This window comes from Apaloderma vittatum, unplaced genomic scaffold (assembly GCF_000703405.1).
Source record: "Apaloderma vittatum isolate BGI_N311 unplaced genomic scaffold, ASM70340v1 scaffold14576, whole genome shotgun sequence".
Classification (NCBI taxonomy): domain Eukaryota; kingdom Metazoa; phylum Chordata; class Aves; order Trogoniformes; family Trogonidae; genus Apaloderma; species Apaloderma vittatum.
Genome location: NW_009720120.1, coordinates 26,174 through 42,980, shown reverse-complemented (window position 1 = coordinate 42,980; position 16,807 = coordinate 26,174). Strand labels below are relative to the sequence as shown.

Below are 16,807 nucleotides of genomic sequence, written 5' to 3'. Positions count from 1 at the left end.
CGCAGCCGCGAGGGGAAAGTTTTGCCGAAAGTTTGTGCTTTAGGGAACGGGGTTGATGGAGCTGGAGCTTCTGGAGTGCTGGGAGGTACTTCGACGAAAAGGTGTCTCACTTGGGAGGATGGGGGTGCAGGAGGGGGAGGGTTTAAAAAAATCTCTTGATTCCCTTGTGAGCTGAGAAAATACTAGTTATGAGCGTTATCGTTTTCATCATTTGCCTTTCCTATTGCAGCCAAAGGCTGTAGAACCAGCATTAAAATACCAGCAAGTCAGTTTTGTAGGGTGTATCGAAGAGATAAGATTATGTTCCCTCTAATTTGCTGTGCTTGCACAACTTTTGTTAGACTTACCGAGTGAAATTACATGCGCAGCACAGTTACAGAGGTCAGAAAGTAGGAAAAGATTTGGAATGCATTTTTGGACTCTGATCAGTTTGTACTTTCCACGTTATCCTTGTAGCTCCCGATGTTAATGTGAAACAGCATTAAATCCTCATCAAGCGATGCATTGCTTCCAGCTGGTAGGACACAGCTGCAGGTTAATCTCCCTTTTTGTGTTCCTATGATTAACAGCTGAGCAGTTTTAACATGCAGAATTTAGCACTGCGAGCTCTAAGGAAAGAAAGTGTTTTCTAGAATAGACCTTTGGTGGTTTTCTCTTTGTGAGGTACACCCCAGGAAGTTTGAAGATGTGTGTGTGTTGATCTTGACAATGTGTTCAGAAACAAACCCGGTGATGCTTATGTGCACAGGAAGTTCTAGTGGGGTTTTTTAGGTCAATTAAAGAGGCAAAGCTTGTCTCACTAGTGTTCTTAAGGCATAAGTTACGTTAGACTTTTTTTGCAGTTCAGCTATGTCATTATTAGTTTCATAAGCATTAAAAACTAGATTTTCAGAGGCCATATGTCTGAATTGTATGCATTTCATAAGCATTAAAAACTAGATTTTCAGAGACCATATGTCTGAATTGTATACCTTCTGGGTTAAAACTAGTATCAGTGACTCTTTTTTCTGTTATTTTTGAGCATTGTTTTGGCCCTTTTCTCAAAGAGGCAGATTTTTGAGGTGACAGAAAATACTTTTAGTGTCACAAGTTGGGAAGAGCAGGAAGAAAGGTTTTTAGGTGTGCAAGCCTAACACCTAGTGAAAGAAGTCAGTATACAGGCCTGAAGTCTGCTGAAGAGTTGTTTTTTGTCTACCTTAATGCCAATACTGTGCCTTACTAAAAATCAATTTTTTTTTCTTTCATAAACTGTTCCATAGGAATCCTTTTGCTGTACAAGTGGCTGCAACTCATTGAGATACTTAGTAAATAGACTTTACTTCAAAGAAACACTTCTGTTGATGACATACTGAGTATCACCATGCTGTCAGCCTTGGCTTGCGTCATTTTGTGTGCCAGTCTCTTTACTGTTAGCTCAAATTAATGCGTGGGAAATTACCTGGCACATTCAAGTAGTTCATTAGATCCCTCTGGATGTAATAAGGATTGAGATGGATAGGTCTTAGTTCAGAAACTTGAATTCCTGTCTCTTCCCAAATCAGGCTAGCAGTAATGTTGGAATGATAACCGTGACCATTATAGTTTGGGAACTGCAAGGTGCTTTTGAACTTTTGATGGAAAGGTGTTAAATAAATGTTTTTTGCTTACTGGGAGTGGACAGGTGGCACACTTATAATTACTGCTTTATAGGTAAGAGTACTTAATCACTGACAGTTTGATTATGGCTTTTATAAATGACCTCAGGGTGCTTGAGTCAGTGGAGGATGCCTCCTGGGTCAGTACAGGTGCTGGCCCGAGTACGAAATCAAAGGTGGTGAAATAGAGGAGCCATGGGGAGGAGCAGCTCACATGACTGTGACTATGTGAAATGCTCTGATAAAAGTCGTTGCAATTGCGATGAACTCTTTATTTCCTGTCAATGGTTTAAGCATTGTTCAGGGAGTTAAAATGATTATTATGGATATACACAGATAATCCTGACCTTGGATTTCTTACCTTTGGCCTGTTGCTCTTCTTCCTGATGTGGTTCTCGGTGTACTTCCATTTCATAAGCTTAGTAGTCATGCAATACAGAATCTGTTTGATAAATGGGCTCCAGTGCTGTGAAAAGCTGTGAAATTTTGCCATGCCGGAAGAGTTCTGGCTTGCTGGCCTGGCAAGTGAAACTTCTGCTTCTTCTCTTGGAGCCTTTTAGCATGGGCAAATACTGCAGACTTAAAATTTGCGAAAGAGTTCCCTAATTTTGGGTGCAGCCCCTCACTATTTTCCTTGAGGGTCTCTTCAGCCCGAACTGTGTACAAAATTCTGTGCTTTTTGTTTATACTCACATGGGGCTACTTGCATCAAACAGTTTAATCTCAAAACAGCCTTGGGGGTTGTATTTGAAGTCTGTTGATGAAAGCCTTGTTAAGCTTTGAGCAGCTCTTCAAGAGGTGGCTACAGCAGCAAATGGTTACCCTTAAAGCATATTTTCCAAAAAATTGTGGTCTGTCGGTTCATAATGCGCGTATCCATTTACTTAGGCTTCTCACATTTTTTCCTCCTGTAACTGTGCTTGTAAAAGTCAGATGGAAACATCCAGTGGCCATACTCCTTTACCTCTTTTTACAGCCAGCTGGGCAGGAAGGCTGGGCATGAGAGGAAGAGTAGCCAGTGCTGAGAGAAGGAGGGAAACAGTACAATATCTAGTATCATTCTGCTGCCATGAGCAAGCCATAAACAGCCTTATAGTGGGGCGTGGTATATAGCTCCGTGGTCACAAACCAGATTTCTTCACCTGGACATCTAATTCTCCCACCAAGGGTCAGATATTCACTAAACGAGAATGCTCACCACTGTCATGGTTAGGTGATACTGTCCATGGGCTTTTATGATCTTTTGCCTAACTGATGTGTTGGGTATTACTATTGGCTGGTAGAAAGCTGCCATAAATAGAAAATAAGGGTTACTGCAAAAAGTTTGTGTTTTCATCCTGGATTTGAAGTTGAAGAGTGTTTGGACTGCTGAGACAGCTTCGTGCTTCAAGGACTCAAGAGAGGTGACATTGCAGATCTGTCTTGCAGCAGTGTTAATGTATAACTGAGAAGAAAAGGAAATAAAAGTCTCCAGATAGCTCTCATCATTGTTCTGTTGAGGATGTTCATATCTATAGTCTTCCCCTGTTTATCCTATCTCTCTTCTGTCCTAAACTAATCAAGTTTGGGCCTGGGTGGTGTGAAGGAGTATCTATTGCCAATGTCAACACCCTGCTTGCAGCTGAACAGTGTGCTTAAAATACAGAGAGGCTGCTTCTGGCTCGTATTTGAAGACCTGTGTCACAAGATGAATGAATCTAGCAGCTGTGATCTGTCATGTTTTTCTTGCGAATAAGGGATCCTGTATTATTGAAGTTTCTGAAAGGCTTTAGGCTTCAGGATTTTTAGGCAGAAAGCTAGACAATCTGTAAGGGAATTTAAATGTATGGATCATAAATTGGTCTTTGAAGTAGAATCTCTTCGAATCTAGATCGAAAAATTAAGGTTTAGATACAAATCGTGACTCTGTGTGGGGTTTTTAGAGAATCATTGTATTCCTGGTGGGCAGTAGTTAATTCCTGTAACCGAGCTTCAAAGAACTTCAGTCAAAATCATGTCTGAAATTCTCTGCAGAGCTGTATGGGAGATGCAGCATGTTAATTGCCTTGTTGTGAGTATTCTGTAGACTTGTCTGACTAGTCTTTTGGCTTGATTTTGGCTGTTATAACTGTTCTTTTTTCCCCGTGTATTCATACACTTTGATATATTACTTTTCTAGCTAGTGAGGGGAAAGAGAATGGAAATGTTTTCTAGCTGTAAGTCCTTGACTTCTGTAACTGTCGTTTAACTCAGTTACCTGTCTTAATTCAAATGCTGAGTAATAGAAAAAACATTTACTAGCGGTGGATTGCTCTCTATAGAACATTTTTATTTTTATTTTTATTTACTTACTTTGCATGAGATGGGACAGGGATGGACTACAGAGATTACCAAGTTAATGGTTACCTCGCTCTGGGGAAGTCTCTGAAGCCTTGGAGAGTGAGGCCTGGGTGAACTGCCCTGGGAGGTGTCACAGCACCCACTCGCTCCTTACGGTCTCTCCTGGATGTCCAGGATCAGCCACCGGGTATCAGATGGGATTCTGGGTTAACTGAACCTTTGGCCTGACCCAGCAGAGTAATTTTTACTTTTTTCCTTGCTGGAAATACATTTCCGTGCTCTAATTGTTACATATCCTGGGCAGTAACTAGGGACTTGAGTGTAGGGGAAAAAGTTTTTTGAGTGATTTTTAGCACACACTGGACGGGAAAAAGGGGAGAAGGAAGATTTGGGAAAAATAACCTGAAATGTCACTAACTCTTCTGACTAACTACTGAATCAGCCAGTTTTCCCTTTTTGCATCTCTCACACTGCCCTTAAATTACATTCTTAGATTGCGGATCACTCTCAATCTTGTTCTGCTGTCACTTACAAACAGAAATACTCATTCACCTTTTCTGATTTGTTTCTCTATCCCTTTCCTACCCGTTACTGCCGAGCATCCTGCTTGTACTCTTCTTTCTCTTGTTGTGGTTCCATGGTCCAGTCTCTCTTGATAGTGGTGAACATGCAGTAAAGCTTCCATTATTACTGGTTTTATAGTTTTCCATCTTTTAAGTTGATAAAAGTTGCTCTTTTTTATTATATGTGGAAATCAGTAAAATGTGCCTTGACACTGGGGAGTAAACAATAAGGATACCAAAGTATTTTTGGTATATTTTGCCAACAGCTTTAGAGTTTGGTATGGTGATGTGTCATACTATAAACCTTACACAATAGTTAACTTTTTTACTTTACACCTACAGAAACCAACTCATTTCTAATCTTGAGAAAGGATGACATATTAAAAAACTCCTCCAAAATTGAAACAAAATTGTTCATGAACTTGACCTGAGTACTACTTACATAAAAGCTTAAGAGCCTTCTTCCAAGAGGGACTCACTTAAATTTTTGCTGTTGTAGCAGGGGTATTATGATGTAAGTATTTCCAGTCTATCATTATGACATTGGAAATATTTGTATGCTGCTGGAAGTGAGAATACGGTAGAGATGAAGAGCTGGTGATTTGGGGCTTAGAAAATTAGTCTGCATCTGGAATAATCAAAAAAGAAAAATAGCAAGAAAATGCAGCTTTTTAGAGTTTTCCTGAGGAACCTAAGAGTGAAAGAAGCTGTTTTGCTAAAATATGAACATACATTGACCTATATCCAATCTTAAAAGCCAATAAAATGCTCTTGAACGTCAACAACTACTTTATTTTGTCAAAATAAACCTGTTTGACACTTTTTTCCGAATGGAATCTGAACAAGAATCACCAAAATGCAGAATATACTGGCAGTGGCTTGTCTTGCAAATTAAGAAAATACTTCTCAAACAACTTTTATGACTATACCCTTACAGCTTGGCTTGTGTTTTCATATTCAGTTACTATGTGGAAGGTGTTGACAGAAAATGAAATTTTAATTTTATACACAGCCAACAAATCTTAATAGTGGCCTGATTTTTAGTAATGAGACCTCAGTAAAATATGTATGTCACCAGGGGGAAAAAACATTCATCAGTTTGGAAAAATCCCTAAACCTGTTCATCAGCCACCTGTCTTAAATTGCTCCTCCTTTTCCAAGAGAGAATTTTGTTGCTTTCTGAAGCCCCTCTAATTGAAAACGACACTCAATTAAGATGGAGAGAAGTGATATTCCCAACTAGACAACTGTGCATGAATATCAAATGCACATTTGCTTGTAATCCATCAAATTAAATATTCACTTAATATCGAACAATTAACCTGAGGAATTAATATTCTCATAGAAACTTCATGAGAAAGAAATCCAGACTAGTAATTTTTTAGAACTGTCGATTTTCAGACAGAAGCGTCCAAGCAATTTTTTTAACCTTTGCTGAGCTTCTTCAACTAAAATAATTGTTTATTATAGCTCTTGACTTTTTTTGCAACAGTGGCTGTACAGTCTGTGCTGTGTATATACAGTGTGCTTATTGTTTGGAAATAAGAGTAAAACTGTAACAGCTAATATAAATATCTTCCTGCTGTGTTCCAGGCATCACATGTATTTAACCTCCAGAAAGATAACCTGCAAAAAATAGTCGTGTGTTTTTGTGTGTGTGTCTCCACAGGGATATTACACTTTTTTTCTTCTTCAGCATAATGAAAGAAGAGGTTGTGTGTTTAAAAGTATCTGAAAGACTGGGACTCTGAGAATTGATAGGGGCAGGTTATTATCTGGGTTATCAGTCACCGTGTCTGTACTTGAGTGTTTGTATCAATAATTTTAATCCTAGGGCTTTTACTTTGTACTGGTAGTAACATAAAAGGAATAATTGAACCAATTGAAATAAAGATTTGTGTGAGGGTAGATTATAGGTTTCCATTGGGGGGGGGCGGGGGCAGAAGAGGAAGCAGAGGGAGAATTGCACACCTGAATTTAAAAATAGTGGTCTTTGCTTTCTTTTCAGAGAAAAAAGGCTACAAACCAGTATTTTTATTATTATTATTTGAACCTTCCAGACTTTGGAAAGAGTAGTTTGTGCACTGCAGCTGGTAAGAAAGAAATATTTTTCGTAGAAGCTGACTGCAGTGTGCTGGAGCTGATGACCAAACTCATTAGCTTAACTGGGTTCAAAGTTTCACTTAGTCTTTTCATAATAACCCAGTTACTTGCCTTTAATTTTACAGTCAAAATAGTAATGTTACAGCAACTATTAAGATAACTTGGTGAAAAAAACATAAAGAGAGGAATAAATATTTAACCAGTTATTTCAGCATAAGCCTATCAATAAGGGTTTGTGATCAAAGATTAATTTTTTTATTTATTTGTTTGTGGTTTTTTTTAAATTAGACCTTCCTTGAAAATTTTACTGCTCCTCACATTTTTTATTTCAGATGTTTCTGAAATTTTAGTTTAATGGTAAGCATATGGTTCGCAACTGGAAGTGTCCATATACAGGAACAGTGATGTTACAGACAGAATATGTGATAAAATTCAGCAGCTGCTTTAATTTTAGGGTATCTTTTAAGGTCTGTACATCTACTCACATGGATGCTGCATTTCATTCACTCAGACAACCTTGCCTGTCCACCGCCCTCAAACATGAGCATGTTTTGCTCATGTATTCTGCTTCGCATAATCTACCCCACAGTTGATGTCTGATGCAAATGTTAGCAGCCAGGACTCTGCAGCGAGGTTCCCAGAGTGAGTGTAGGGAGGAAGGCACCAAGATCACTTCTTTTCACTCTTTGAGGACTACAGGTATGCATTTGGTGAGATAGGAGGGCTAGAGGTCTTCTAATTGTTTTTGTAACTGTCAGAAAGGTATTTTCATTTACTCAAGAGATAACAGCTCTTGTGTAATTAAGTAAAATAGCAACAGAGAAAAGGCATCTGTAATTTTCACATGAATTTGTTAAGTGGTCTCGCCGATACTCCTTTGTTTTGGGCTTGCAGTTAGTGCTTTCTCATTGCTAGTACTTTAGAGCTGCGTAGCTAAAACATCAATAACCAGCAACGAAAACCCGTTTTATTTTAGTAGCCAGATTAAGAAGCTTGGATGTATCAATTTGCAGCAACATCAGAGTCCTTCTTCTGTCTCCTTCTTTCAGAAAGTACCTCTGAGCCAGATTCAAGAAAAACATATACTCTACAGAATTACTTGAACAACGACTATAAGTACAAAACACATAATTTGCAGTGGATTTCAGGTAATTAATTTCTACATACAGTATGAATGTTGATAAAATGTGCTACCTTCAGTAAAAAACATACCTATATGCTGAGGTGACTTCTGTATCTTGAAATAAAAAGTTAAATTATTTAATGGTGCATTGTAAAGTGTGTAGCTCAGAGTTGTGATTTCCCCCCCGGCCCTTAGATACATGTTTGCTTTCATGGCAAGCTATATTCTCCTGCTACTAAAAGAACATACTTCTGAGCTTTTTTGTGGAAGCGTTTTATGCTCTGAAGTGTGTCAACTTCCTGTGATCAGGCTGTCAGGGAACAGGGGGATACGGGGCTCTTTTCCTCTTGAATATTCCTAGTGCCCCAAGACAAAGAGATGCCAGAAGGCAAAGGGTGTGAGCCCCAGGGCTACATTTTGTGAATGTTCTTGTGCTGTAAGCATCTTTTCATTACACGAGTGGGAAACACAATGTTGACCAATTTTTGAATTTTATTTCCTGATAAAAATCATGAGAGGAAAAGAGAAGTAACGGATAAGCATTTTACATGTTGTTTATTAGCAGCTCTCTTACTCTTCTAGGAAGTGAGTATCTTCACAAAACAGACAATGGGAACATCCTACGTATCACTGCCAACACCGGAACATCCTCCGTCATCTTGGCGAATACAACATTAGTATGTTAACTTTATATATAATGTATACAGATGTTAGGAAAGGTATCAATTTTACTATTTTGTTCTCTGTGTTTCTTTGGAATCAGTGCTTAATGCATTCCTTTTGCCCTTTAACAGGATGAATACAAGGCAACCACGGCTATATTGTCTCCTGACCAAAAGTTTGCTCTTCTGCAGTACAGCTATACAAAGGTACGAGTGAATTTTACTTCTCTGAGGATGAAACCAGGAAATTAAGGTTAGGAAACAACTAAGAGGCTGAGAGAATGTGAGGGAAATGCAGGAGGATGGATGAATGAGATGGATGTCTGCAGGGGAAAAGTGTAGTTGAGCAGGCAGGAAACAGAGAAGGAAGAGTGGTATTGTCAGTGAGCTTGGCAGAAGGAGAGATATGACTGCCTGAGAAATAAAGGTGGATAACAAGTGGGTGGAGAGATATCACAAGGAAAGTGAGGCTGGGTGGTTCATCTGGGAAGATAAGCTAGAAAAGCAGATGGGCATGACTGTCCAAGGAGTTGTGTGAGTAAGGCGAAGTGATGAGTAAATTTGCTTGTATACATATTCTTGTACATATTATGCTATATATATAGTTACTATATTGTGCTGTTAGGACATAAGAATTGAGAACTGAGGTGAATGAAAAGCTTACACGAGAAGGCTGTCCTCTTATGCTTGGAGTGGACTCGTGTGTCCTTGTTCCCTACTGTCAGCAAGCACGTGAAAAACCTCCAGCATCGTGCCTCATGCAGACTGGGTGCTGGACCGTGCAAGGAAGGTCAGCCTACATTTATGCCAGGTGGCATGAAAACAGGGCTCTGTGTGCCACTTGAGGACAGTTACAGAAACATAATGGAGACGATAATTTCCTCTACAGTGTGTGCACTGAAAAGCCAGTGACTTTGCTGGGGTTTCCTTTTTTTTCTAGAGAACTGCTTGTTTTGTTTGTAAAAAGCTCACTGCTGACTTGTGCAGTGTACAAATCCTCGAGCAGTGTGTCACTGAGCTCTGTCAGTGTTCTGGCTTTGCAGTCCAAGAATGCCTCTCACACTGTGCCAGCCACAATCCATGCACTCAGTCATCCCTTTTTTTCAGTTTTAGCTTCCTTACTGGATACCACTAAGCCATTTACCTGTTGTCTTTCTGATTTTTTCAGAACTGACTTTTCACTGTGTAACGGAGTGGCCACAAAATGCCTTATACTTTTCCACCCTAGACATCTCCTCTACTTGTGATTTGTTGCTCGATAGTATTTTATTTGTTGCAGTCCTAAGAGTTAATTTTACTTTAATGCTGAAGCAAGATCTTTTAACCTTTATGTAATGATGTGATTGAAAGTTATGTTATTATTAATCTTTTTTGCAAGAAAACAGGGTAACAAAATGAATCATGAGGATGTAGACACTTCTTATGTAATAGCCATCTGGTTGTATAGTACTAAGTTACTGGTTTATATCTTCATACAAATCTTCAAGAACCATCGTAGAAGGTAGCATTACTGTAATGTGTCAACACCGTGGAGTGAATCAAACCTCTTCAGCCCCATGTAGTGGACTTATTTAAATGTGTCTGCATTATTTTCGTCATTGTTTTTCTCTCTGTAAGTGCCCAGAGGGTGATACAGACTTCCAGAGGCAGGTTTCTGAGAGAAAGGGTTGATTTCTGTGACAATATGAATGGGAATGGGTCACACTGGAATTGGAGGAACTGCTAAAGAAATACTCCTGAGGCTTGTGAGGGCTACTACCACTATAAAATGCCAAGTTAAATAATACAGCATGGAAAATGAGACGGAAAATGGCAAGTGCGCCAGCAAGACAGAAGGAGGATTAACTGTGCATAGCTACGATAGTCTGCCATGTAGCTACAAAGATTTCTGAAATCTGCAGCATCTCTGGCCTCTATTCTGTCCTTAATCAGTCAGTGGCCTCTGTCATAGTTTTTAAGTGATGATCCCAGAGCAGTGGCAATTCTTTAGTCTTTTCTTAAACCTTGCAGAGATTTGTTACCCTTTTACTTTCATTGTGTATTCTGTCTGTCTTAAGCAAAAGCGTGGGGAAGGTTTCAGAGGTAATTCAAACTGTAAGAAGTGTGAATCCTGATGAAATTTATTTTCTTAATATTAAAATAATTCTTTTGCAGTTGTGGAGGCATTCCTATACAGCTTCATATTACATCTATGATTTCAGTAGCAGGTCAGTACAAGATACAATTTTAACATTATTTTGCAATGAAATGACATTTCACTGATTTCTCTTAGCTGCATTTTGTTTTTTTCCAGTTCTGTCTTAGATGCCAGCCTACTACATAATGATACACAATATATATCCTGGTCACCTGTTGGTCACAAACTGGTTAGTAAAGATAAGTGAAATTTATATGAAGTCATTTTTGTACGAAGGTCACTTTGTCTGTATCCTTCACGTTTTGGGAATTTCCTACTGCTGGATAAAGTAGCTGAACTACTTTCCGAGTTGACTGTTCTTGCTGAAAAGACTCAAAAGTCCCTGTGTGTGTTTTGTTTTGTTCTTTAATGAAAATGCATTCCTGAAAGTAGTAGTGGTCCCAGTAGTCATGAAATGCACAAATACACAGGAACTTCATGTTTTTACAGTTGCAGACAGTAGGTCATCCCGCTCAAAGGCAGCAGCGTTAAAGCTGTCTACTTACTCGTCAGTGTGATTTTTATCTCCTAATTACACCGTAATCAATGAAGTTTTATTTCATGGGTGCATGTAACGGGGATTAGAGGATCAAAATACCTCTTGTTCTCTTTCCCACTGTCCTTTGCTTCCTCCTCTCCTGCCCAGTCCCTGGTAATAGAGGCAACCACTGTGTTCGCAAGGCTTGTGCATTGGCTGTGGTGAGCGTTGGATCTGACTAAAGAGCTGTCCTAAGAGAATGTGGTGTTTATCTATTCTTACTGCTTTTAAAATAGAGGTTATAGAGCCCAGCTACAAAAGCAGAGGATCTTGAAAAGAGCCTTTTGCATCTCAAAGAAAAGCTCAGGAATAAAACTGTGTTGATCAGTTGTTGGAAGAAGAAAAACGGGGGTGATTAGAGAGGCTGTCCGGTGCTAAAAACTGGAGGAGTTCTGAGCACTGCTGAAGAAATGCACCATCTTTGCAGATCTGTTAGCAATGCCAAGACCCCCATCATTTTGTCAAAGTACTTACAGTTTTATGTGAAAGACAATTTAGTGAAAAACGGCTCTTGATGCAGGAAAATAAGCTTGTGTCTCAGCAGAAAGTGAATAGCAAGGTTTTCAAAACTTGATACAGTAATCCTGTCACTTATCATAGTTGATTGTTCTTTCATCTAGATCTGAAGTTAGGTTGCTACATGTGATTTGTATTAGTAATTCAAGTTTGTTAAATATCAATGATGTTTGGTGAAATTCAACTTTAAAGGCAATTTTTTTAATGTGATATAAATTTCCTGGTAGATGAGGCAGAGGAAAGAAGTAGGATTTGCTGTAATGTAACTGTAATCACAATGATGTTTTGCAGGCATATGTTTGGAATAACAATGTTTATATAAAAGCTTCACCAACATCACAACCTGTGCAAATAACTGAAAATGGACAAGAAAATAAAATTTTCAATGGGATACCAGATTGGGTTTATGAAGGTAACTGTCAAGCATATTTAACCTTGTGTTATGATGTAAATTGTAATTATTTTATTTTAACTGTTATTTCTTATCTTTGAAAAGTTCAAAATAACCTAAGTCTGTATTTTAACAGAAGCATGCATCCTTACCTGAGGTTAATACCTGGCTGCTGTAAGGATCTAAGAATAGAAACAGGTTTGCCTACCTTGCAGCACGTCACTGGAAGTCATAGTGTGTGAATTAGCTTCATATGATAGATTGTAACGATTGATCTGATGTCTCATTTCAAAACACCTGCAAACAGTCTGCACTTTGGTATCTGAACTTCAGTTAAAAAAAAAAAATCCAATTAGAAGCTAATGAGATCAGTACCTAAGATAGAAGAGCCAGTTTATCAATTATAACTTTAATGCATTTGCATCTCTTTCAGAGGAAATGTTTGGCACCCATTCTGCTCTGTGGTGGTCTCCAAATGGCAATTTTGTGGCATATGCGACGTTTAATGATACAGAAGTTCCTGTTATAGAGTATCCCTTTTATTCTGAGGACACCTTGCAGTATCCAAAGACCATTAGAATCCCATATCCCAAGGTCTCTGTTATTTATTAAACATGGTTGTTCTGCAGTTTCATTAAGAGAGTAGTCTCATTTAATCAGTTTCTGCTAATGAAAATATTGTCTGTCTCTCCTCAACAGCTTGCTGTGATTACTCTTTCTGAAGTCAACAGCATCTGGCAATGTTAAAGTGTTTTATTATCTCTAGGGGAAAGCAAAAAGAAAAAAAAAAAGTATGATTTAAGATTTTGGGTTTTTTTCACCAGAAAATTTTGAGATAGGAAGGAGATGTTGAGATAAAAAGCTTTTAGGGAATTGAAGTTGGTACAAAGCATTTGGCAGATGTATGTTGTGTTAGGGTTGCGCATAGTATTGATAAAGGAATCTTCTTCAACTAATGTGGCCTTTTTAGGTTTTGTATGCTTCCTATATTGGGTTGAAGGGGAGGAATCTGCCCACACCTAAATTTCTTTCAGTTTTAGCCTTTAGTGAAGCCTTCAGTGCATGTAGCTCCTTCTCTTCCTCTTTCCTCTCCACATGACTTAGTGCCCACAGCTTGTGGCACAGTTGGCGCTGGACTAAGGAGTGTGGAAGTCAAGAGTCCGATATGCTCCACGACCCAAACAGGTTCTTTCAGATGTTCTACATGTGGAAGGTTTCATGTTTAATACAAGATTTACCTGTGTGAAGTTATTTGACATTACACAAGATTTTCATTAAGCAGAGGGATGCAGCAGTGCACTTAAAATAACAGTACAAATAAAATTTACACTTGTACAGTGTACAACAGTTGCACTGCCCTGCTGAATCCCAACACAAACATGGTTCTCGTTGCTGGTCTCCATAGTACGCTCACTGCCACAATGCTGGGCACGTCCCCGTTGTCAGGAAGGAATACATGGCTTGAAACTGCCTCAAGCCCATCACTTCAGTTCTTTTTGTTCATTATGTGGGTTTATATCATCTCTGTTGGGCTGAGGGACCTATATATCTCCCTCATGGCAGTCTGGCCAGGAATATATTTTCACTCTTTCGATTAACTGGGGCAGAACAGCTGATATTGCCGACTGATCACTCAGCCGATACACCTGTTTGTCTGGTGTAAAATCCTCCCTCCGGTCCTCTTTGTGCCAGGTTCAGCTTTCCCTGCAGCAGCTGTGGTCGGTCACTCGCTACCCTTCCCAAAGCTTCAGGGACGCGTGGCCTTTGCCTGTCCCCTGTGAGCCTGCCCCAGAGGGGTCTCTGGTGCTCACTGGTGCTCTGCCCTGTGAGGTGATGTAGGTGTGGAATGAACTGCCCATTTAAATTACACCTTTTATTATAAATTTTATTAGGAGTATTGCTGTCTTCTGGAGGTGGGTCAACTACAGCAGCCTAACTGTTTTGAGGAGGACTTGACTAGTTAGCTTCTAGAGAAGAAGCCTTAACTGACACAGTTACATTGCCATCAGTAGCACTGCATTAAAAATAGCGAGGTACGTGCTTCAGTCACAGCGTTCTGGTATACACAGTTATTATAGGATCGCTTAATGTAAGGTATCAGTTTCCATGAAGAAGCGCTTCACTGTCTGTTTGCAAGGGATTTGGTTCACTGTTCAGTATCGTGTGTGGCATGTGGGCTGAGGTATGGTCAAATACTGCTTTGGGTACAGCAAGCCCTGTGTAGTTAAGAGTGTTTCTAAATGTAGGAGTCTTTCTTGTCTAGAAACACGTAGCTAACACTTTCATATAAAAAAAAATTACAAAGGATAATTTATGTATCGATCTTAAGAACTGCATTTAGGAACTTGCCTTTTCATGTATTTGAAGTTGGCTGGTTCTACCTGACTGTCTGTAGTAATTTCTTCGTCTACATATCACTGAGAATATTGTCTCTTCAAAAGTACAATGAAAAATGTTATTTTTAGGCAGGAGCTAAAAATCCAACAGTGAAATTCTTTATTGTGGATACCAAATCACTTCCCGATTTCCACACTGCTGAAATTTCTCCACCGGAAGAAATAAAATCAGGGTAAGAAAATTTGGTTAAATGTTTGCTTGTTTCTCTCGGTGGGAGAGGAGGAGCTTTTATGTGTGACCACCCTATATTCAATGTATATGGCAGTTTTTCCCAGTCATGCAGCTCTGGTAGCAACAAGATTTACCAGAGAAAATCTGCACAGAGATTATCCTGCTAGTGATTATATATAGATGGCATATTCCATGTATGTTATATTCAGAATGTGACAAGTTCTTGGCTCATCACATTCAGTGGAGTCTAACTATGGTGAAGTCATTTCACAGTACAACTTTAATATGAGCAAGTTTTGGTATAATCAAATTATAATATATGTATTCCAATTCACTGGGGGGAAAAAAAACAAAACAAAACCTTAATGGTAAGTGAAGATTTGATTTCACTGGAAGCAGACTCCTTGCTAAGGCAAGGTATCGTGGTTGTCTTCAGATTTATACTTAAAATGTTTGTTTTCTTTGGAAACGTGGTGAAAACCAGCACCTCTCACAGTAAATGGAAAATTGTATTTCTCAGAATGCCACTGGAAATGCACAACATGATAGAAATGTATTTTGTAAAGAGCAGCTTAAGTTGATTTAAAATGCGTGCACACAGAATTTGGTATCCCAGATCTTGGGGTTTGTTTTTTTTTTTTCTTTTTAACAGTATTGTGGAATTTTTTTAGAAGTTTGCTTTTGCAAACATGATGGGTATGGAAGCACAGGTTGTACTGCTAAACTTCAGGAAAAAAAAGAGGTCTGTGCATAAACCAAGCACTTTATATGTGGTGGCCGAAAAGCTGTCACTGGAACATCAGCGCCGTTCTCTTTCAGTGCTCACCACGGTGTACCTGACATCTCTGTGTTAACCCGTGCATGTGAGTTTTTATGAATATGTTGTTCTTTATCCTTTCTCCACAGTAACACTGCAGTGTCTCTGTAGCAGTTATATAGCTGTTGTGCACTGTTTTATTCTTCAGAATTTCGGTGCTTCAGCCCTATGTGTTATGGTCAATTCTGGTTAAGAGTTCTGCTGTCTTGGAGTTGTGTTTTACCTTTTTTTTTAACACCTAATGAAAGCTGAACAACGCTGCTTCATGACCCGGGGAGAGTAACCATCATCTACCTTCCAGTGCTGTACTCGTCTGGCTAAAACAGGCCTTAGTTTTATGGACTTAACCCATTTTTAAATGAATGTAACACTCTGTAAATCAGGTTTAATGCAAAGACAAATCATGTCTCGAATGATAAGTTCAAGGATCAAAATTTGCTCTTTCCCCAGGATTAATACAAAGATAAATCATGTCTTAAATGATAAGTTCAAGGATCAAAACTTATTCTTTATCTCAACGGCTGATTCAGATAGTGGTTAAGCATCAACCTGTGTGTCCTGCGGATGTTGAGATGGCCAGAAGTAGGGAATTTTGCAAGAGCGAGAAAGTATGTTGGTAGGAAAAGGCAAGTGATGTGTAATGTTGCTGTTGACTAGTTTTACTCCTGCAAGCACTTTACTCCTGCAAGCACAGAGTAATGAATGTTACAGGATGTATGTTTATACCACTGTATGCAGGAAAGGGTCGTTTTTGTGGTGGAAAATTCTATTTTTGTTTCTTGGAGATAAATGCTGAGTAAAACTAAGTTGGAACTGGTGGTGTACCTCACCCCACCTGCCTAAATGGGGATTTTGAGGGGCAGTGCCCCACGAATGGTTGCCTGCCAGATCACTATCCAGAACTTGTATGGGCAGCAGTTGAACCCCCAGGTTTGAAGGGGGCACAGAGCACTTCTGTTTCAGAGGAAAAGTTTGATTATTAGTCAAGGAAAGCTGCCAAAACCTGGAATGGCAGTGCTTTGCCACCTAAGCTGATAGGTGAAGCCTGACACTTTTTGCACAAGTGACCAGCGTGAAATCCATACGGCATTTAAACATTGCTTTTAGCATCATTGGTACCGAGGGCTCCTGTTTGCTAACACGGGGATAAAGGCCATGGATACTTCTTGTCTGAAATGATCTGCCTTAAAAATAACTTGTCCTCAGAGCAGAGAGCTCCAGTAAGCCATTGCAGGAATATCCTTTCTCAGCAGCAAATGAGGAAAGGCAGTGCAAAATACTCTCTGCTTACGTTAATTGCAGCTCAGTTAACATTTCATGGGTTGTTGATAACTGAAGCTGCATACCTAGACCCTATACTAATATTTAAATTTTTTTTTGTTTGTTTTTTTTCCCTT

General features: G+C 39.2%; 1 protein-coding gene across 1 annotated transcript in view; it reads left to right on the top strand.

Moving 5' to 3' along the window:
- Nucleotides 1-7,668: 7,668 nt before the first annotated feature.
- Nucleotides 7,669-16,807, top strand: part of DPP4 (dipeptidyl-peptidase 4) — a gene marked incomplete at its 5' end in the record, with an annotated part of 32,168 nt that continues 23,029 nt past the window's right edge. Inside the window, 8 exons of the mRNA XM_009870906.1 lie at nt 7,669-7,767; nt 8,325-8,419; nt 8,537-8,611; nt 10,559-10,611; nt 10,698-10,770; nt 11,926-12,046; nt 12,459-12,619; nt 14,491-14,594. Coding sequence (XP_009869208.1) covers nt 7,669-7,767; nt 8,325-8,419; nt 8,537-8,611; nt 10,559-10,611; nt 10,698-10,770; nt 11,926-12,046; nt 12,459-12,619; nt 14,491-14,594 — 781 coding nt within the window. The remainder of the gene's footprint in view (nt 7,768-8,324; nt 8,420-8,536; nt 8,612-10,558; nt 10,612-10,697; nt 10,771-11,925; nt 12,047-12,458; nt 12,620-14,490; nt 14,595-16,807) is intronic.